The sequence below is a fragment of the Patiria miniata genome, unplaced genomic scaffold (assembly GCF_015706575.1).
Source record: "Patiria miniata isolate m_02_andy unplaced genomic scaffold, ASM1570657v1 HiC_scaffold_7, whole genome shotgun sequence".
Classification (NCBI taxonomy): domain Eukaryota; kingdom Metazoa; phylum Echinodermata; class Asteroidea; order Valvatida; family Asterinidae; genus Patiria; species Patiria miniata.
The window spans coordinates 488,099-511,530 of record NW_024037074.1 but is presented as its reverse complement, the minus strand read 5'-3'; the positions used below and the strand labels follow the sequence as shown (position 1 = coordinate 511,530).

General features: G+C 37.4%; 1 protein-coding gene across 9 annotated transcripts; it reads left to right on the top strand.

Annotated features, from left to right (window-relative positions):
- Nucleotides 1–6,084: 6,084 nt before the first annotated feature.
- LOC119745897 lies at nucleotides 6,085–15,522 on the top strand. Of its 9 annotated transcripts, none has more exons than XM_038222562.1 (6): nucleotides 6,176–6,355; nucleotides 6,511–6,590; nucleotides 12,150–12,355; nucleotides 13,041–13,249; nucleotides 14,101–14,291; nucleotides 14,885–15,522. In XM_038222562.1, the coding sequence occupies exons 5-6, from the start codon at nucleotides 14,259–14,261 to the stop codon at nucleotides 15,308–15,310; spliced, it is 459 nt and encodes a 152-aa protein (XP_038078490.1). In that variant the 5' UTR covers nucleotides 6,176–6,355; nucleotides 6,511–6,590; nucleotides 12,150–12,355; nucleotides 13,041–13,249; nucleotides 14,101–14,258; the 3' UTR covers nucleotides 15,311–15,522. The 9 variants fall into 9 exon arrangements, 8 of the variants coding, with proteins under 8 accessions (XP_038078494.1, XP_038078498.1, XP_038078490.1 ...); XM_038222565.1 differs by having other exon boundaries at nucleotides 6,181–6,245; XM_038222566.1 differs by lacking the exon at nucleotides 6,511–6,590 and having other exon boundaries at nucleotides 6,085–6,245.
- Nucleotides 15,523–23,432: the final 7,910 nt, after the last annotated feature.

Genomic DNA, 23,432 nt, shown 5'->3' with positions numbered 1-23,432 from the left:
GAATGTTTTAAGATATGAATGGCTTTGTAAACTTTGCATTCATTCATCAGGAATTCACAAGTTTGACAGTTGAACGAAGGTTCAAGGACAGAGGAAACGACAGACGTGGCGGAGGTGTCTTTATCTTGGTTAAGGATGGTTTCTCAGCCATTGAACTTTCTGAAGATGGTTGTGAATTACTCTGGTGCCAACTACCGCTCAAGCCGAAAGGAGAGGACATCTTCATCTCTGCTATTATAGAGCCCCCGACTCCTACAGGCCAGAATCTCTAGAAAACCTAGACAGAAGTCTGAGTAAATTGCAGGCTCAGGTAAACTCCCCATTCATCATTCTTGGAGGAGACTTCAACATCCCGGGCATGCTTTGGAACTCAAGAACTTGTACATGTACTTTCTCGGCAAATGGTATTCAATCCAAAATTATCAACATCGCAGATGACTACAATCTCGAACAAAAGGCAAATTTTACTACAAGGAGAGACCCAGTTACAGGAACAGATAACATCTTAGATTTGCTCTTCACCACACGTAAAACTCTGGTTTGTAATGTTTACAGCATCTCCAGAATTAGCGATCACGCAACAGTGCTAGCTGACATAAACATCACTGCACCTCGCTCTGTCAAGCCCCCTAGGACCATCTTTAAGTGGAATGATGTGGATGAATCCAAGCTGAAAAAAATCTGTCTTCGAGCTTAAGACCGAATTCATGCAGTCATCTCCAGAAACCAGAACAGTTGAGGCAAATTGGAGTATTTTTAGGGACAGGCTGAAAACTAATGAATTAGTACCACAAAAACCAGTCCATGGACATTCTAGACCCTCATGGCTCACTACTGTCCTAATCTGTTGCTGCAGGAAGAAAGAGCGCAGCCATGTGAAGGCAGTAACAAGCGGTCTACATTCAAACTTTTGCAAAAGGCTCATTCCACCGGGTTGGGGAACAATGTGTGACATATGACCATATTAACAAAAGCATAAATGCCTTGCTAGCAGTTGCTCTACATAATATTTGTTGTTGGGTGTTTCACGACTGCAGAAAGTTTGAAATCATTTCAATGTATTTGGCCAAAAATATGAGCAAAAAAATGTCATTTTGGATGTAACATTGACACCGTGTAAGTGTTACGTCCAAATATGACATTTGTACCTTTTTTTAAAATTTCTGCGAAACATCACACAAATTCACTTTGCTAACTTCTTACTATACATGCAACACAATAAAAAAAAATTTTGTTACGGTAGTCAGGTATCAAATGGAGCAGAAATGATAGCTTGGTTGTGTGGATGTAACATTGACACGGTGTAAAACCCAATGTCACACTTCCATTGCGTGATTTTTACACCGTTACATCCACACTAGAGGTATTGTTTCTGCTATATTTGAACCCTGACTATACCAAAACAAAAGCTTTTCTTGGTGCTTAGGTGTCCAGTTGTAAATATGCAATGTCAGTTTGGGTAATATTTTACATACGTGTAAAAAATGGGAAACAAAGAATATTTGGATGTAACATTGACACGGTGTCAATGTTACGTCCAAATATGACATTTTTGCTTATATTTTTGTCAAAGTACTTTCAAATGATTTCAAACTTTCTCAAGTATTGAAACACCTTAAGACAAATATCAAATTGAGCAATTGTTTAGAATGCATTGATACTTTTAATAATGTAACCAAATATATGGATGTAACATGCACTGCTTCCCAACCCGGTGGAATGACCCAAAAGCAAGTGAACAGCGAAATCCGAAGGGCTAAACGCACACATTTACAAGAAACTACATCTACAGCTAACCCCCAGAAATGTTGGCGCTACGTAAACAGCACTCGTTAAGACAACACAGGGGTTCAGGTTCTAAAACTCAACAGGAAAAATATCACATCTGACCAAGAAAAAGCTGAAACCCTACAAGACCAATTCTGTAGTGTTTTCAGCAGGGATGACACCGATGTGCAGCCAGTTCTACCACCGAGTCCCTACCCAGACTTGACAAACATCACCGCGTCTGTTAGCGGAGTCCTCTAGTTACTGACGTCGCTCAACTTGAAACTAGCTGCCAATGAAGTTGCCCAGTACTCGCATTCATATTCCAACAATCACTTGACCTGGGTTCTCTACCATCTGACTAGAAGAAAGCCAACGTAACACCCATTTTTAAGAAAGGCTCTCGTGCAGACCCGGCAAACTACAGACCTGTGTCGTTGACCTCTGTTTGCTTTAAGTTATTAGAGCACATCATTGATAGCCAATAAATGAAACACCTCCAGGAACACGACATCCTGAACGAAAACCAACATGCTTTTCGTAAAGGCCTGTCCTGCAAATCCCAACTCGTAACAACTCTGGATGACATCTCCTACAATTACAATAATCAAATCACCACAGACATGGCAGTACTTGACTTCTCCAAAGCATTCGACATAGTTTCTCATCAAAAACTGGTCCAAACATTAGACTACTACGGGATAAGGGGAAAAACACAGAGATGGATCAGGGAATTCTTAACCAACAGGTCACAATGAGTTGTGGTAAATGGAAAATCTTTGAAATGGCAAAGTGTCGACAGTGGCGTACCACAAGGCACCGTGCTTGGCCCCCATCGGTTTTTACTTTTCATCGATGACATTAGCAAATCAGTGACTGGCACAACTCGCCTTTTCGCTGACGACTGCCTGTTATATTGGAAGATCTGCTCATCAACTGATGAACTGATGTTCCAAAAAGACCTGAACAACTTGGCTCACTGGGCGCAAACCTGGGGAATGAAATTTAACTCCAGCAAATGTAACATCATGCGAATCTCCGGGAAGCGGGCCCCCAGCAAAACTAACTACACCATGTTAGGATCCAACCTCGTACTCGTAGAGAAAACCAACATCACATATTTGGGAATAATCATTCAGAATAACCTAAGTTGGAATCACCAAACAGCATATGCCACTTCCAAAGCAAGTCGTATATTGAGCTTCATCAAAATAAATTTTCATTCTGCATCCAGATCAGTCAAAGAAAAGCTGTACTTAGCAGTAGTCAGACCACACCTAGAATATGGCAGCATTGCTTGGAACCCTCACATAGCTAAGAACATAACATCCCTGGAAAAAGTGCAACTGATGAGGGCTGCTCGTTTCGTAATGCGAGATTATTCCAGACTGAGCAGTGTGACCTACATGTTGACAACCCTAGGCTGGTCTTCACTGGAAGAGAGAAGGAAAGTTAACCAACTTACCTACTTACCTACTAGAATAATACACAACATAGTTCACATTAACTCATCATCCATACATGTAGTCCCCAAACCAGCACCGGCTCGTAGAATTCACAACCACCAGTTCACAGAAATTGCAGCAAGGACAGACATCTATATGCAGTTATTCCTACCAAGAACTATCCGGAAATGGAACAAGCTCCCTCAAGACACCATAGACGCCCCAAACCACAACACCTTAAAGGATTTAATTTAGTTCCACTTCCCCAAGGCCTCCTTGCTAGACTTCCACTTGGAGTATTCAGGATAACCACGAAGTACCAAGTACCAAGTAAAGGTGCATTTTTTTTTTATGAAATTGAACCCTCATATCCCCAATTTAAAAAACTTACCTGGAAAGCAACAAAACTATTTTGCAACAAAATTAATTTCACTGGGTTAAAGTATTAAGTTTCCAATAAGCAAGAATGGACAAAATCACATGAATGGGATTACACTTAGCTAACCTGGCAAAGGAGCAAACGTCTTCACCAAGTAAAAGAATAACAAGTCACCTTTGGATTTGTCCTCCTCATCTTCATTGGGAATGGAATCCATAGTGATGGCCGCATCTGTTGGCATCTTGACAACATCACCCTCTGTAACTGTGGTTGACGTTACCTCCCCAGTTGGGACATCATCAGAAGTTGGTCCCTGCTTCTCATCCATTTTGGTGTTATTACGTTGGACCAAAAACACACTGGAAATATAAAGAAACTGCACATAAAGCAGTTGTATACTATTGAAAGCCATGACCAGTGGGATATCTAGGGGGAGGGGTCAAAATTTGTCCCTGCTAATTTTAACTTTTTAGGATATATCATTTTCTGATGGCTGATAGGTCATTTAAGGGAAAAATTACGGCAATCGTGAAGTGTAGGGCCCCCGTTTTGTTTTGATCAAATTAGAATCGAAAATGTTTTTTATTGCTCAAAACTCACCTTTACAATCAAAAGCAGCCTTTTTCTTAATTCTAATAACACCCATTTCACAATTTTTAACAGATTCTTGGAGTAGAAATCACGGTTTTCCTGCGCGGTTTGTACCTTGGGATTCAGCGCGCCTTGCATGCTCACGGAACATCGCGCGGTGATTGCCATCTTAATTTTCGGGTCGCATGTTGTCGCCGCGCCGTCATTGTCATTTTACCCCCAAATTTCCCTCAAATAATCAAAACCCTGCCCTCTATCTATGACAAACCTGTTTATTGAGAATGTTGCAAACTATTATGGTAGGTCAAACAATTTTTAAGTGGATTTTGTTCCCCAAGTTATAGGAACCGGGCCCTGCACTTCACGATGGCCGAAGTATTAACTCAACTGTAGCTGGAGTTACCCAGCCCTAAATTTTATCATTGGGTTGTCATCTAGATGACAACCCAATGATACCCAATTGGGTGCTGGGTAGTCCGAGTAACTTGGACCCAACTTATCGCCTTTTTTAACATTTGGACATGGTCTGGCGATAGTAAGGTCCAAGCTAATACCGAGACCTAGACAACACAGTCCCAAAAACCAACATTTTCCAACAAAAAACATCAGATTTCGCCTTCAAAACGGCCTCCAAATTACTAGATATGTCACCTGAGGTACAAGTAGACATAGATGATTAAGATGGTTGTACTTAAGTTTACTTACGATCCAGAAAAAAGTGAAATTTTCCGTTCAATTCTGAAGACCCCCTCTGCCTAGGTTGTCGTTGTTGTGCTCACGTTCAAAACTGCATGATAATGGCATCTGACCTCGACCTCATGCAAATGTCAGGGCGGCGTGCTTGCGCATAATGCACTGCATGCACGGCAGATTCCCCTGCGCCGCGCCGACGACTGTTTCCTGATGTAGAGCGCCAGCCATGCGCCTGGCTAGCCAGCACGACTCCTAGGCGTACCACGAACTTACACAGCACTCAGTCGTCGAAACAGTCGTCGGCGCGGCGCAGGGGAATCTGCCGTGTCGTCACGACATTTGCATGAGGTCGAGGTCAGACGCCATTATCATGCAGTTTTGAACGTGAGCACAACGACGACAACCTAGGCAGAGGGGGTCTTCAGAATTGAACGGAAAATTTCTGATGTTTTTTGTTAGAAAATGTTGGTTTTTGGGACTGTGTTGTCTAGGTCTCGGTATTAGCTTGGACCTTACTATCGCCAGACCATGTCCAAATGTTAAAAAAGGCGATAAGTTGGGTCCAAGTTACTCGGACTAGGTGCTGGGTAACTCCAGCTAACTCAACTGAGAAAACACTTAAAAATTTTCAGACCAGTCTCAAAGGGTTTGTGCACAGGGTGGCAAGTGATGGCCAGATATGGGAATCTTTCCTTTAATGTTAATTGTTATTGTTAATTAAGCATCTCAAACTTTTCACGAATGAGATACCACGCTATTGAATACAAATAATAAACGCAGTACTGTACGTCTATCAAACTCAAAGTATCATGTCCGATATGGCCACTTTTTGCAGTACGTTTCAGTTTCACTAAATAAAATAATGCAGATTTCACCAATAGCTAATATAAACAACTAAATTAATGTTATCATTTATTAAATGGTTAGATAAAATTATCTACTGATACTGACCAAGAAAGTGACACAGGCAACAGGTTTCGGCCACTCGGAAGATAGCGCCAGATTTACAGTCGCGTGTTTATGTTGTTGAATGCTGCCCTCATGTGTCGTTCGATTGGCATGCAAGCTCTTTCGAAACATCGGCCTCCATCGCAGGTCCCTACTGCTTCAGCTTCATATATTGAACTGGTATCCTTTTTTTTTAACGAGACGCATACGTCTTCCATAACGGAAGCTCAACAACATTTATTTGTCTATTATTATTTGACAACTCACGCTTTCTGGGTAGCTGTGTGGAAATTTCATAATCTTCTTAAATTTTTATAGTAGACGAAGCCCCAGCTGGGAATGAATCGAATTTTTAAAAACTCTTTAAACCCATGTTTTCTTTTTTTCTGGAGGGCTAGGCCGGCGCTGTTTACGCAACTCAAGTAAGTTTCCACAGGGAGAAATGGCTTTAAGGGAAATAAATAAGCTGTTTACGCTGAACACTAGTTTTCCAGTTTTTCCCCTTGACCAGTTTGAGTGGCTCTTCACCAAGGTAATGAAAGTCGAAGGAGCGTCAATAGAGCTAGAGAGGGGCTATGTGCAAATATTATGTTGGACATTTTACAAATCCCCGGGAGCATCAAACTAGGCCTATATCTATACTAATAAAAAAGTAATAATATAGCAGTGTTGAACCCCACCGTACAGGAGCGACACAAAATATTGAATTCTACTTCGAATGCTGGAGGGAACTATATGCTTAAATGTTTCCAGTGACGGGTGCATATGTAAGTAAACACTAAATGAAATGTTTTTTGTGGCTATAACTTTGCCAATAGAAATAATTATTAACAGACTTTTGTCTAAAAACTGTTTGAGATACTTTGGACAGTATTTTTACCTATGAAATATAAATGAGGTTGATATTTGTTTCACACGAAGTAAAGAATAATAAAAAAAGACTGCCGAAAAATTTAAATTGATTAAACACAGCGTCACTGTAGCTCACCTATTATTACTGCATTTCACTGCCAACCTGGTTCGCTACAGTGGTGAAGCAACAACTCACAAATAATTAAGATACCTAAAGTAGTCAAAACAAAACTAGAAAGACACAACATTTTTTAATCATCCTTTTTATACAACTCGGCAGAAAGTCCTTAATGCCTGGTGAACTGGATAAAAATCGCCACTTGAAGGAGTTTAGGCAACACAAAAGAGAAATTTCCCATTCCGCAATAATAGGGATGCTGCGATAATAGGGAGTCCAACTAAACTTTAAAAATATAGCAACGGCATACTAAAGTTATATTGCAAATGTTTCTATTTTGGGAGAATCTGTATACATTTGTAAAATGTTATGTAATTGGCACACGGATGATTTTCAGCAAAACATTCTCGGAACTCTTTCCATGCATAGGATTTAACTAAGCTTCTTAGACTTTCGACAAAAGTATATTATAATATTTGTGGATTTATTTTATTTACCTCCTATTTTCAATTATGATATGATTTTAAATATTATGCATGCAGTTGTTTTTACCAAAATGGAAAGAAATTCATTTATTTCATATATAAACAAACGCGCATTTAATAACAATGTCGGATGACAAATCCACATTGGTTTAGGAAGTAGGACACAATGGAGACTTTCGTGGCAGCCAATTTGACTCATCTGCAGACGATGACGTTCTTGGTGCTTCCTTGACGTTCGATATTGTTCAAATTATTTTTCTATGTAGTTAATATTAGTCATTCTTTCAATGTTAAAGTCCACAATTGTGTAGGATTTAGTTTATGCAAGAAAAAAATTGGTCCAAGTACTAAGTGCGCAAAAAATGGCCAATGTTTTTCTACATCACTACCTCTTGTTGGTTCAGCATCAGAGGTGACTAAATGTTGCCACCTAATGCTGCTTTTTCTTTCGTATATCATCTCAATGAAGGTCAGTAATTGCAAAAATGATGATATATTGATAAGACATGAATCTTGGACTGAGAAACATTTCCAATTTTGTTAGGAAATACTTAAAAAAATTCTTGACTCTCCATAGACTTTGTACACAACTGCAGAAGTAGCGTCAGGTTGCAACATTCTTTCCGAGGTGACTGTTGGCTCTCCAAGAACCCAGCAGGCACCGACCGTCAGACTGACGTTGTATAATGGTTGTTTTATGGTCGCAACGTCGGATCAACCATACATAACCGAAAATCAACGTTGTTTTAGTCGACCAAAAGACGACGTTGTCATTATAACGTCCGCCAGACGTTGCCTTAGTGTCGACAATTTAACGTCAGAATTTTACGTAACAACAACGTCGAAATATAGTTGGAATTTGGTCGGGAATATTACCAAACGTAATTTCAACCATGGTATGACGTTGTTTTGTCAACGTCTATACAACGGACTGAAAAACAACGTTGTATTATTGTTATTTTTGCGTTTGCCTTCGCGACGTCGCAATTATGTCATGTTTTCAACCAAGATATGACGTTTGCTTTCTAACGTCGTTTCAACAACTCAAAAAACGACGTTGAATTGTGGTTGGCCGTCGGTTATAATATCCGACGTCGTACTTATGTCATGCTTTTGACTAAAATGCAACGTCCGTTTTTGACGTTTTTTCAACGACTCAAAAAGTGACGTTGAATTATGGTCGGCTGTCGGTTATAATATATGACGTCGTTATTTGGTCATGTTTTTAACCATTATTTTACGTCCGTTTTCTAACGTCGTGTCAACGAATCAAATAATGACGTTGACTTCCGGTCGTTTGATGGTTAAAATATTTGAACGTCATTATTAAGTCACGGTTTAACCCAAACTATAACGTCAGTTCTCTGACGTCTTTTCAGCGACTCAAAAATGACGTTGGATTATGGTCAGACGCTGGTTATAATATTTGACGTCATTTTTAAGTCATGTTTTCAACCATGATATTACGTTCGTTTTCTAACGTCGTTCAAATGACTCAAAATCGACGTTGTTTTGTGGTTGGCTGTTGGATATAATAACTGACGTCGTACTTATGTCATGCTTTAAACCAAAACACAACGTCCATTATCTGACGTCATTTCAACATCTTAAAAAGCGACGTTGAATAGTGGTCGGCTGCTAGTTATAATATTTGACGTCGTTATTAAGTCATGTTTTCAACCATGATATTACGTCTGTTTTCTAACGTCATTTCAACGAATCAATTAACGACGTTGATTTCTGGTCAGTGGATGGTTACAATATCGTTATGTCATGGTTTAACCCAAAATATAACGTCCGTTTTCTGACGGTCTTTTCAGCAACTCAAAAATGACGTTGAATTGTGGTCGGCTGTTGGTTATTTACATTACGTCGATAGTGTGTCATGGTTTCGACCAAAATATAACGTCCGTTTTTCACTTAATAAAATTAAAAAGTCATTAAAGAATGCATGTGCAACGTCGTAATTCCCAAACGAAATTATCGGACGCCTTATTAATTTGAACGACTAAAAAAGACGTTGAATTGTGGTCAGCTAGCTGATGGTTATAAAATTGATGTCCGGTCTGCAGTTTCATCATTGTTTCAACCAAAATATATCGCCCGTTTTGACGACTTTTTCACTTAGCTGCGGCGCGCGCCAATTATAATTGTCTTGGCCCAGAGCCAAGTGCCGCGCGCGCGAAAACCGTATAGCCCAAGCGTATTACACGTAAGCATATGTATGCCCTGTGTGTGACCTCTTGCATTCCAACGAACTCCACTACTGTACGACTCTGGCCAGTTTGAATATCCGTTAAAACAACAGTCACAACTGAAGCAGCTTTGGGAAGAGACATATTGGCCCAAAATGAACAAGTTTTGTGCACCTTTCAACAAGATTTCAAGTCAAGATTTGGTTCTGCAATGGAGTACTGTTAACATTGGAGATGTTCCCAACCCCGATCCTAACTTCAAGTCAAGATACGACACCAAGATGTATAGGACAAGCACAAGTCAAGATTTCGATTGAACCGCAATCAAGATGATCTGATTTTGCAATGTCTGAAAATGGTAAGTTTCAAACGTGAATGTTTCCGAGTTAGAGATTTGCAATTTCTTTGAAGGTCAATAGTTGGAAATTGTATCTCTATTATATCTTTATTATGTTCCCTATCAGTCATGTCAGTTGTAACATTAAAATTCCATGGAAAGTACCTTAACTTCACTGTAGAAAGTTGTTAATGTTAGACTAGACATGTTGGATGCTATTGTCATTTCATATTTTAAAAACAAAGTTACACTAACGGTGCCCTTTATTTAAACATTGAAGAAGTAGAAAATCCTAACTAATCAGCAGTCATGCATGTTCTGCCCGCTTTCCATCATCATGTCCAATCTTTATTTAGCCCTAGGAAAAATGAGGTCATTTTAAAGTATATCTCAACATGAGACAAGTTTCCCACACGTACTGGGTTGATTGAAGATTTAGAATATTCAATTTATTGTGAATTTAACTGCACCGCAACATATTCCGCATCCGGCCTAACTCAAACGATCGGAATGTCTCTTTTATTTTTTACAGATATTTTGATACAGATACGTTTTCAATCTAGTTTTAAAAGTGTTCAGAGTTTGGGAATCACTTATGACGATACATTATGCCACTTTTCTTTTGTTGTGTACTCTATGTCATGTTTTGTTAATAACACGGCGTACGCAATGCTAAATAAATGTTAATTATTTTTTATAATTATTAAGAAAGTAACGGTGCTTGCAATTTTAAATTTTTCATTAATTAATTTCAGTAATATTCGTTTCTTAGAATCGCATGAAATTGCCCATTAGACTTAAAATAGGCCTATGCTTCGACTTGTCTTCTTCATGAGAACTATTTTTAATACTTATTTCGGATTTCTGAAAATTAAACTTTTGTTTTAATTATTTACGAGTCATCATTATTTTAAAAATGTGTTGGCATTCAAGAAAATTGACAATGTTTTTCATTTTTTCCCTTTTCCAGCTCTCTGCTTTGGTCAGTTGAGGGAGACGAATACACTACCTAAGCCCTACTTTACGTGGCACCATGCATCATCAGGATCAACATCGACCGCCTGATGTCTTCTATACCTGCACAAATATTCACAAAAGAGATTAGAGATCATGTCTGTGTTGGTTGTGATTCAGTGTTTGATTCAAAGGCTCAAACCGACGTCTATTTTTTTTTATTTCATGTCCAAATTAAGTTGAACTGTGGTAATGAAATCTGATGTCAAAATTGATCGGCCCATCAACATTGAACATTTGAAGCGTCTATTTGCCATTGTTTAAACCTGTCAGACTGACGCCACTATTTTTACTATTAACTAAATTTAGAAAACTTAACACTGTTATTTCGGTTGTGTACTATGTGAACCTAGCCAACCAGTTGTGTAAAAAAACTGAACAAGTTGTGTTATATTCTTACACTGTTGTGTAAACAACAGTTTACACAACAGGTTGCTAGGTTCATATAGTACATAACCGTTTGATTTTTACACAACCGAAATAACAGTGTTCAACGTCTACAAAAATTACATTTGCAACCATGTACTGACCTAACTTCAACCATGAAATCCGAACGTTTAAAGGACGTTATTACGACGGTCAGATAGACGTCAATTTTGACCTCACTCAGACGTTATAATGTGGTCATTTTTCGACGTCTAAATAACTTCAACCGCGACGTCCTGTCGACGTCCATATAACCAGTCAAATCACGGTCAGACTGACGTCATAATTTGACTATATTCGGACGTTAGCTTTCGGTCAGGTTTTCGACGTCCAAATAACTGACACTTTCAACCATATTCTAACCTAAATTCAACCAACAATCTGACGTCCCGTCGACGTCCATGTAACCAGTTAATCATGGTCAGACTGACGTCATAATTTGACTATATACAGACGTTAGATTTCGGTCAGGATTAGCAGTTAATCATGGTCAGACTGACGTCATAATTTTAACCACATACCGACGTTAGAATTTGGTCAGGTTTTCAACGTCTAAAAAACTTACACTTACAACCACGACGGCAACCAAAAAACAACGTCGGAGTTGGTCGGAATCTGACGTCAGATAGACGTTAAACCGACCAAAAATGCCTGCTGGGAAAGCCTTCTAAAACCTTCCACCGCCTCAAAAGAGATCCCATCTGCGAGTGGTTTCTTTGTTAAATGTTTTATGCCTGGTTTTTATGAACTGCCACTTTGAAAACTGCTGTGAAGATTTGGATTTGAGTAGAAAATGAGATTTCTACTGATTTCATTGGCGTAGCCATTTTATAACATTTTTTTGACATCATACATGTTAACTTGACAGTTTTTCTCAATTGTTTTTTTCGCAACTGTAGGCGCATCCATCAGTGCGGATGAAAGGCGCTGAGGCAGACTGGACGCCCATACAATGCACAGACAGGGAGTGTAGCCACTCCTGGATGAAGGCTCCGCATCTGCACTGTCCATTCTGCTCCCAGGACAGTCTCTTCACTGAGGAGATTCTCCTCAAGGCGCACTACGTACAGGGTCAAGTACGTGGATAAAGGCATCAACTTTGGGGGTGAGTTTGGGAACAAGACCAAGTGCACCAGACTTTTCCAACTGATGCGCACTGTGCTGCATGTGGCAGGGTTAGGGTTAATTATAAAGATAAGTTGAAGGTAGTGGACAGCAGGACAAGGTAGTGGCATTTGTGGGAGTTTTATGAAATTGACAGATACCTGGGCTGGTTATTCTTAGCAGATATCAGTGTTCGATAAACTCCCTGTAGAGGGGTGTTTCAAAAAAGCATGAAGTGAACTTGTTGAACAAAATCTGGGGGTTTTTTTACCGAAAAGTTTTGACTCAAGTATCCATTCTTTTGAGAATGATTAGACACACCTTTTTGGTTTAAGTGTTTGAAAGCGCACTTATTTTTAACCTTCACAGTTTCAGTGCTGCTTCAAGACAACTGAGTATGCCGTTGCTGTAATGTAATGGTCCCCTTGTACAATCTGCATGAAAAAAAAACCATGGAATAAATTTAATCAGTTGAAATTTATGTACCTTGTGAGCAGGTGTGGTAGTTCTACAAGGATTTGGGTGGATTATGTCAAATGCCAACACTTCGTGCCTTTTAAAATAATTAATTGTGAACCTAATTTTATCACTGTATGTTTGTGTCGTAAATTGAATCTTTTGCTACCTTACAGGTTTAAGTCTCATTTTATCAACCTTAACGACTGCACTCCACCATTTTTACCCAGGATGTCAACCAGATCTTCACCACATACACTGACCCAGCACCCAACAGTACCAGCCTGGTAACACACCTCATAGTCCCCCAGTCACAGCAGCCATCGGAGACAGACACATCATCCCCGGGGCTATGAGCAGACTGATGGGCAGCAGCCGCAGATCGAGTACCAGTATGCCTGCATCAATGATCCGAGTCAGAGCACTGCCAATGGGGAAGGTAAGATGGTAAGAATATTAACCCTGACCCTCCAAGAATCCTTCAGCATCTACGCAGAGGTTAAGGTGGATAATGCCACCAGCAGTGAAGGATAATTAGAAGAAGCTGACCAAAAAGCCAAGGGGGAGGCATTTGATGCAAGGAAGAACTCTTCCCCCCCCCCCACCCCCCCCCCCCACTTTGTTTTCAATTGATATATCGTGAATCCATATGGAAGAAGGGAATGGGTAGACAACAGCATGTTTGATACAGTTGTCTTCACTCCTGCACTTGTTTGGTCAATAAAATAAATAAAACAACAACCAAAAGTTCAGCATTTTTTTAGGGGGTTGGGGTGGATGAGGGCCAATATTGACAGTGGATTTTACAAATTGAAATTACAAGGTGCAAAGGGTGTGCCATTGGCGTTATTTAAGTTGATTGAATTTTGGAGGATTCAGGAAGGTTCTAAGCAACAAAAAAAATCTAATAAGTCAGGGTGGCAGTACATTTTGAGAGCTGACTTCAACAATTAATTAAATATTGGCATTTGTCCTTCACCTTGCCCACCTAATGTTAGGAATACGGTTTGAAAAAGTGAGTGATTGCTTGCACCCAGTTACAAGGAATTACATGTTCTTGACACACTGCATCACTTTGGACTTTCTTGCCTGTATCCTGTTTTTACCGCTACAAATCATCTGTCCCATTCAAGCGCAACATATATGTCGACCTTTCTACTCCATAAACTCCTCCCATCATTTCCCCTCTTTGTGTAGCCCACACCTGGAGTGACCTTTTGATGACCGACTTTCATTATTACAGGAATCATTATTCAGGATAATTACTCAACCTTTCCCTCTCGTAAACAGTTGTCCTTATTGAAATACCAGATGAAGGAAGCAAAGAGGATTTGGAGGACGAGACTTGCTACACAGAGCACAACTTGTCGCTGCTGCTGCAGGAGAAGGAAAGTCTGGAGAAGACTCTTGAGGAGGAGCGGACCGCGTGGGCCCAGACAGAGCACAGAATGAAAGGTACTATAGAAAGGCTTCGTACAAAGGTGAGTGGGCATTCCATCTGATCTTGGTCTAAGAATGAGTTTGGATCTTGTTCCCTGCATGCAACAGGTACCAAGGGCGTCAATCGCTTCTCAAAAGTGGGAGGGGGGACATACCTTGATCAAAACTAATGCAGGCACACTAATGCTACTGCGTTCTTTCAGTGGTCAGATTTCTGTCAGGATGCCAGCTGTCATGGCTGTGGGCGATCATAGTGTGCACTGTTGTTGTCATTGCTCTACATTTTCTACACGTTCTACGTTGTTTTATGCGCTGACGCTGCTTATGATAAATGCAGACAAACCGTTGCACACATTTTGTACACAAGCTCAGATGTGTCGTTTATCCTTGTGTAGAGGATTCGTGGTTTCACTCATACTCTAGTTGCACTAAATAACTGGGTAACAACACATGTGCCTTCTTAAGCATTCATGCTCCAACTGCACACATCATGAAGTGCATAAATGTCAGACTTTGGTGTGCGCTGTCATGGTTGTGATTGGTTACACATCATGGGGCAGAGCCTAATGGATTGGTCTATTAAAATTCCATCTGTAAACAAATAATTTCTCTGCCCATCCGTCTTGCCCTCCAGGTTGAGTATTTGTCCAACACAAACATGTCACTCAAGCAGCAGCTGTCCATGATTCACACGTCCAGTTTGAAACATCTAACCAACGACAGCGAGAACCAGTCCATTTTGCAAGAGTTACTGCAACACATGTCTGAGGAGCACACCCAGCTGCTGCACCACCATCTAGCACAGCTACGACTGTACACTCAGGCCTGCGCATTATCCAAATCAGCCCCCAAGGAATCTGCAGCTGAATCTACAGTCTTGGTACCAGACCTGGCTGACCAATCACAGGACATCTCACACATGGCCATGATGTCGTCCTCGGAGGGCACCCTTGGGAACATGGAGCAGACAGTCGTCATGACGATAACGTCTGAGGAGGATTCGGAGCCGTCGGCAACATCGTGGATAACCCCGGAGATACTGTGGGACATGACTCCTTGACTTTGGATAAGGACGTTCACTTGTCACCAAATGACATTCTGTACCAACTGACAAGCGAGGGACTGTCACCAAGACATACCACCTCTGAGTCGGGTCACGTTTATCAATCAGGTAGAACTCATTCACATCACAACACAGGCTGTGATGTCACGCAACAGGATTTTCACAAGAACAAAAGTTGAAAATTGGTTCTTTCCAACAGCATGCCAAAATTATTCTGCCCCGATGGCTTTGACAAAAGAACGTTTGATGACAACATGTCAAATGAGGGACCACCATTAAAATGTGGGAGAACTAACAGCCTGAAAGCCACTTAACTAAATAAAACCGGACATATTTTGTAAACAGTGTACACTCAGTGTTGTCCGAGGGCTTAGTTGGGGGGGGGGGGGGGACTTGAACTAATGAGTTGAGTCTTCATGGAAGTTTGTCTTACCTGAATGAAAAATTTTACCAAAGCAACTGGCCTTGGTCTCTCCTATCTTTTCGATGGGCAATCCCGAATCCGCTCAGTGAATGGGCGTCGTTGTAGGCCCAAACAGATCCATGTAGGTCCTCAAATCTGTTACTGAAACATAAACGATGCAATTATGATAAACATTGAAACATTTGGTCGTATGTATAAAAACTAGCATTTGCTTTTTGTTTTACTACATATTTTTAAGCATAACTTTTATTTGCATGAATAAAAATGAGAGCAAATGCTTTCACTATTTGCTTCAAGCTAAAAGTATTTGCTTTTTAACTTTTTGGCTTTTGCTAGACTAGAAGTGTGGACTGGTTTCAAACTTGAAAAAAATATAAATTTCAATTGACCTCAAAATTAATAAAATTTTAAAATCTAAAACTCCAACTGTGGGACTTGAACCAGCAACCTTCAGAAGTTCAGATTTAGGGTCATCAGTCCGTATTACTTGATTAAGCACAACTTCACACTATTTTGTGGTTACAAAATTAACTGTAAAGTTTCAATTGACCTAAAAAGTAGTAAAATTTTGAAATCTAAAATTCCCAGCGTGGGAATGAACCTGCAACCTTTAGATTTAGAGTCAGCAGTCTGAACCACTGCACTAAGCATAATTTCATGCTTTTTAGTGGTTACGGAATTAACTATCAAGTTTCAATTTACCCAAAAGAAATAAAACTTTAAATCTAAAATTCCCACCCTGGATTTGAACCCACAACCTTCAGATTTCAAGTCAGCCGTCCGTACCATTGGACTAAGCATAATTTCACACTTTTTAGTGGTTACAAAATTAACTATCAAGTTTAAATTTACCCAAAAAGAACTAAATTTTAAAATCTAAAATTCCCAGCGTGGAAATGAACCTGCAACCTTTAGATTTAGAGTCAGCAGTCTGAACCACTGCACTAAGCATAATTTCACACTTTTTAGTGGTTACGAAATTAACTATGAAGTTAAATTTACCCCAAAAGACATAAAATTTCAAAAACCAAAACTCCACCCCTGGATTTGAACCCACAACCTTCAGATTTCAAGTCAGCCATCCGTACCATTGGACTAAGCATAATTTCACACTTTTTAGTGGTTACAAAATTAACTATCAAGTTTAAATTTACCCAAAAAGAACTAAATTTTAAAATCTAAAATTCCCCCCCTGGAATTGAACCCGCAACCTTCAGATTTCGAGTCAGTAGTCCATACCATTGGACTAAGCCTAATTTCACACTTTTTAAAGGTTACGAAATTAACTATAATGTTTTAATTTACCCAAAAAAGTAATGAAATTTAAAAATCTAAAATTCCCACCCTGGATTTGAACCCACAACCTTCAGATTTCAAGTCAGCAGTCCATACCATTGGACTAAGCATAATTTCACACTTTTTAGTGGTTACGAAATTAACTATGAAGTTAAATTTACCCCAAAAGACATAAAATTTCAAAAACCAAAACTCCACCCCTGGATTTGAACCCACAACCTTCAGATTTCAAGTCAGCCGTCCGTACCATTGGACTAAGCATATTTCACACTTTTTAGTGGTTACAAAATTAACTATCAAGTTTAAATTTACCCAAAAAGAACTAAATTTTAAAATCTAAAATTCCCATCCTGGATTTGAACCCACAACCTTCAGATTTCGAGTCAGTAGTCCATACCATTGGACTAAGTGTAATTTCACAATTTTTAAAGGTTACGAATTAACTATAATGTTTTAATTTACCCAAAAAAGTAATACAATTTAAAATGTAAAATTCCCACCCTGGAATTGAACCCACAACCTTCAGATTTCGAGTCAGTAGTCCATACCATTGGACTAAGTGTAATTTCACAATTTTTAAATGTTACGAAATTAACTATGAAGTTTCAATTTACCCAAAAATAAATAAAATCTAAAACTTCCAACCTGGATTTGAACCCGCAACCTTCAGATTTAGAGTCAGCAGTCCATACCATTGGACTAAGCATAATTTCACACTTTTTGTGGGTACGAAATTAACTATTAAATTTAAATTTACCCAAAAAGACATAAAATTTTAAAATCTAAAATTTCCACCCTGGATTTGAACCCACAACCTTCAGATTTAGAGTCAGTAGTCCATACCATTGGACTAAGTGTAATTTCACAATTTTTAAGGGTTACAAAATTAACTATAATGTTTTAATTTACCCCAAAAAGTAATAAAATTTTAAAATCTAAAATTCCCACCCTGGAATTGAACCCACAACCTTCAGATTGCGAGTCAGTAGTCCATACCATTGGACTAAGTGTAAGTTCACAATTTTTAAATGTTACAAAATTAACTATGAAGTTTCAATTTACCCAAAAATAAATAAAATCTAAAATTTCCAACCTGAATTTGAACCCGCAACCTTCAGATTTAGAGTCAGCAGTCCATACCATTGGACTAAGCATAATTTCACAATTTTTTGTCGTTACGCAATTAACTATAAAATTTAAATTTACCCAAAAAGACATAAAATTTTAAAATCTAAAATTTCCACCCTGGATTTGCACCCACAACCTTCAGATTTAGAGTCAGTAGTCCGTACCATTGGACTAAGTGTAATTTCACAATTTTAAAGGTTACGATATTAACTATGAAGTTTCAATTTACCCAAAAATAAATAAAATCTAAAATCTAAAATTTCCAACCTGGATTTGAACCCACAACCTTCAGATTTAGAGTCAGTAGTCCATACCATTGGACTAAGTGTAATTTCACAATTTTTAAATGTTACGAAATTAACTATGAAGTTTCAATTTACCCAAAAATAAATAAAATCTAAAATTTCCAACCTGGATTTGAACCCGCAACCTTCAGATTTAGAGTCAGCAGTCCATACCATTGGACTAAGCATAATTTCACACTTTTTTGTGAGTACGAAATTAACTATTAAATTTAAATTTACCCAAAAAGACATAAAATTTTAAAATCTAAAATTTCCACCCTGGATTTGAACCGACAACCTTCAGATTTAGAGTCAGTAGTCCATACAATTGGACTGAGTGTAATTTCACAATTTTTAAAGGTTACGAAATTATCTATGAAGTTTAAATTTACCCAAAAAGACATAAAATTTTAAAATCTAAAATTTCCACCCTGGATTTGAACCCACAACCTTCAGATTTAGAGTCAGTAGTCCATACCAAGTGTAATTTCACAATTTTTAAAGGTTACGATATTAACTATAATGATTTAATTTTCCCCAAAAAATTAATACAATTTTAAAATCTAAAATTCCCACCCTGGAATTGAACCCTCAACCTTCAGATTTCAAGTCAGCAGTCCATACCATTGGACTAAGCATAATTTCACACTTTTTAGTGGTTACGAAATTAACTATGAAGTTAAATTTACCCCAAAAGACATAAAATTTCAAAAACCAAAACTCCACCCTGGATTTGAACCCACAACCTTCAGATTTCAAGTCAGCCTTCCGTACCATTGGACTAAGCATAATTTCACACTTTTTAGTGGTTACAAAATTAACTATCAAGTTTAAATTTACCCAAAAAGAACTAAATTTTAAAATCTAAAATTCCCACCCTAGAATTGAACCCGCAACCTTCAGATTTCGAGTCAGTAGTCCATACCATTGGACTAAGTGTAATTTCACAATTTTTAAATGTTACGAAATTAACTATGAAGTTTCAATTTACCCAAAAATAAATTAAATCAAAAATTTCCAACCTGGATTTGAACCCGCAACCTTCAGATTTAGAGTCAGCAGTCCATACCAAGTGTAATTTCACAATTTTTAAAAGTGACGATATTAACTATAATGATTTAATTTACCCAAAAAAGTAATAAAATTTTAAAATCTAAAATTCCCACCCTGGAATTGAACCCACAACCTTCAGATTTCGAGTCAGTAGTCCATACCATTGGACTAAGCCTAATTTCACACTTTTTAAAGGTTACAAAATTAACTATAATGTTTTAATTTACACCAAAAAGTAATAAAATTTTAAAATCTAAAATTCCCATCCTGGATTTGAACCCACAACCTTCAGATTTCGAGTCAGTAGTCCATACCATTGGACTAAGTGTAATTTCACAATTTTTAAAGGTTACGAAATTAACTATAATGTTTTAATTTACCCAAAAAAGTAATAAACTTTAAAATGTAAAATTCCCACCCTGGAATTGAACCCGCAACCTTCAGATTTCGAGTCAGTAGTTCATACCATTGGACTAAGTGTAATTTCACAATTTTTAAAGGTTACGAAATTAACTATGAAGTTTCAATTTACCCAAAAATAAATAAAATCTAAAATTTCCAACCTGGATTTGAACCCGCAACCTTCAGATTTAGAGTCAGCAGTCCATACCATTGGACTAAGCATAATTTCACACTTTTTGTGGGTACGAAATTAACTATTAAATTTCAATTCACCCAAAAAGACATGAAATTTTAAAATCTAAAATTTCCACCATGGATTTGAACCGACAACCTTCAGATTTAGAGTCAGTAGTCCATACCATTGGACTAAGTGTAATTTCACAATTTTTAAGGGTTACGAAATTAACTATAATGTTTTAATTTACCCCAAAAGTAATAAAATTTTAAAATCTAAAATTCCCACCCTGGAATTGAACCCACAACCTTCAGATTTTGAGTCAGTAGTCCATACCATTGGACTAAGTGTAAGTTCACAATTTTTAAATGTTACGAAATTAACTATGAAGTTTCAATTTACCCAAAAATAAATAAAATCTAAAATTTCCAACCTGAATTTGAACCCGCAACCTTCAGATTTAGAGTCCGCAGTCCATACCATTGGACTAAGCATAATTTCACACTTTTTTGTCGTTACGATATTAACTATGAAATTTAAATTTACCCAAAAAGACATAAAATTTTAAAATCTAAAATTTCCACCCTGGATTTGAACCCACAACCTTCAGATTTAGAGTCAGTAGTCCATACCATTGAACTAAGTGTAATTTCACAATTTTTAAAGGTTACGAAATTAACTATGAAGTTTAAATTTACCCAAAAAGACATAAAATTTTAAAATCTAAAATTTCCACCCTGGATTTGAACCCACAACCTTCAGATTTCGAGTCAGTAGTCCACACCATTGGACTAAGTGTAATTTCACAATTTTTAAAGGTTACGAAATTAACTATAATGTTTTAATTTACCCCAAAAAGTAATAAAATTTTAAAATCTAAAATTCCCACCCTGGAATTGAACCCACAACCTTCAGATTCCGAGTCAGTAGTCCATACCATTGGACTAAGTGTAATTTCACAATTTTTAAATGTTACGATATTAACTATGAAGTTTCAATTTACCCAAAAATAAATGAAATCTAAAATCTAAAATTTCCAACCTGGATTTGAACCCACAACCTTCAGATTTAGAGTCAGCAGTCCATACCATTTGACTAAGCATAATTTCACACTTTTTAGTGGTTACGAAATTAACTATAAAGTTTAAATTTACCCAAAAAGACATAAAATTTTAAAATCTAAAATTTCCACCCTGGATTTGTACCCTTCTCCTTCAGATTTAGACTCAGCAGTCCATACCATTGGACTAAGCATAATTTCACACTTTTGAGTGGTTACAAAATTAACTATCAAGTTTAAATTTACCCAAAAAGAAATCCAATTTTAAAATCTAAAATTTCCCCCCTGGAATTGAACCTGCAACCTTCAGATTTCAAGTCAGTAGTCCATACCATTGGACTAAGCCTAATTTCACACTTTTAAAGGTTACGAAATTAACTATAATGTTTTAATTTACCCCAAAAAGTAATAAAATTTTTAATCTAAAATTCCCACTCTGGAATTGAACCCGCAACCTTCAGATTTAGAGTCAGCAGTCCATACCATTGGACAAAGCATAATTTCACATTTTTTAGTGGTTACGAAATTAACTATGAAGTTTAAATTTACTCAAAAAGACATAAAATTTTAAAATCTAATATTTCCACCCTGGATTTGAACCCACAACCTTTTGATTTCGAGTCAGTAGTCCATACCATTGGACTAAGTGTAATTTCACAATTTTTAAAGGTTACGAAATTAACTATAATGATTTAATTTACCCAAAAACGTAATAAAATTTTAAAATCTAAAATTCCCACCCTGGAATTGAACCCGCAACCTTCAGATTTCGAGTCAGTAGTCCATACCATTGGACTAAGCCTAATTTCACACTTTTTAAATGTTACGAAATTAACTATGAAGTTTCAATTTACCCAAAAATAAATAAAATCTAAAATCTAAAATTTCCAACCTGGATTTGAACCCGCAACCTTCAGATTTAGAGTCGGCAGTCCATACCATTGGACTAAGCATAATTTCACACTTTTTTGTGGTTACGAAATTAACTATAAAATTTAAATTTACCCTAAAAGACATACAATTTTAAAATCTAAAATTTCCACCCTGGATTTGAACCGACAACCTTCAGATTTAGAGTCAGTAGTCCATACCATTGGACTAAGTGTAATTTCACAATTTTTAAAGGTTACGAAATTAACTATAAATGTTTTAATTTACCCCAAAAAGTAATAAAATTTTAAAATCTAAAATTCCCACCCTGGAATTGAACCCACAACCTTCAGATTCCGAGTCAGTAGTCCATACCATTGGACTAAGTGTAATTTCACAATTTTTAAATGTTACGATATTAACTATGAAGTTTCAATTTACCCAAAAATAAATGAAATCTAAAATCTAAAATTTCCAACCTGGATTTGAACCACAACCTTCAGATTTAGAGTCAGCAGTCCATACCATTGGACTAAGCATCATTTCACAATTTTTAGAGGTTACGAAATTAACTATGAAGTTTAAATTTACCCCCAAAAAGACATAAAGTTTTAAAATCTAAAATTTCCACCCTGGAATTGAACCCACAACCTTCAGATTTCAAGTCAGTAGTCCATACCATTGGACTAAGTGTAATTTCACAATTTTAAGTGTTACGATATTAACTATGAAGTTTCAATTTACCCAAAATAAATAAATCTAAAATTCCAACCTGGATTTGAACCCACAACCTTCAGATTTAGAGTCAGTAGTCCATACCATTGGACTAAGCATAATTTCACACCCTTTTTTGTGGTTACGAAATTAACTATAAAATTAAAATTTACCTAAAAAACATAAAAGTTTAAAATCTAAAATTTCCACCCTGGATTTGAACCCACAACCTTCAGATTTAGAGTCAGTAGTATCCATACCATTGGACTAAGTGTAATTTCACAATTTTTAAAGGTTACGAAATTAACTATAATGTTTTAATTTACCCCAAAAGTAATAAAATTTTAAAATCTAAAATTCCCACCCTGGAATTGAACCCACAACCTTCAGATTCCGAGTCAGTAGTCCATACCATTGGACTAAGTGTAATTTCACAATTTTTAAATGTTACGATATTAACTATGAAGTTTCAATTTACCCCAAAAATAAATGAAATCTAAAATCTAAAATTTCCAACTGGATTTGAACCCACAACCTTCAGATTAGAGTCAGCAGTCCATACCATTGGACTAAGCATAATTTCACACTTTTTAGTGGTTACGAAATTAACTATAAAGTTTAAATTTACCACAAAAAGACATAAAATTTTAAAATCTAAAATTTCCACCCTGGATTTGTACCCTTCTCCTTCAGATTTAGACTCAGCAGTCCAT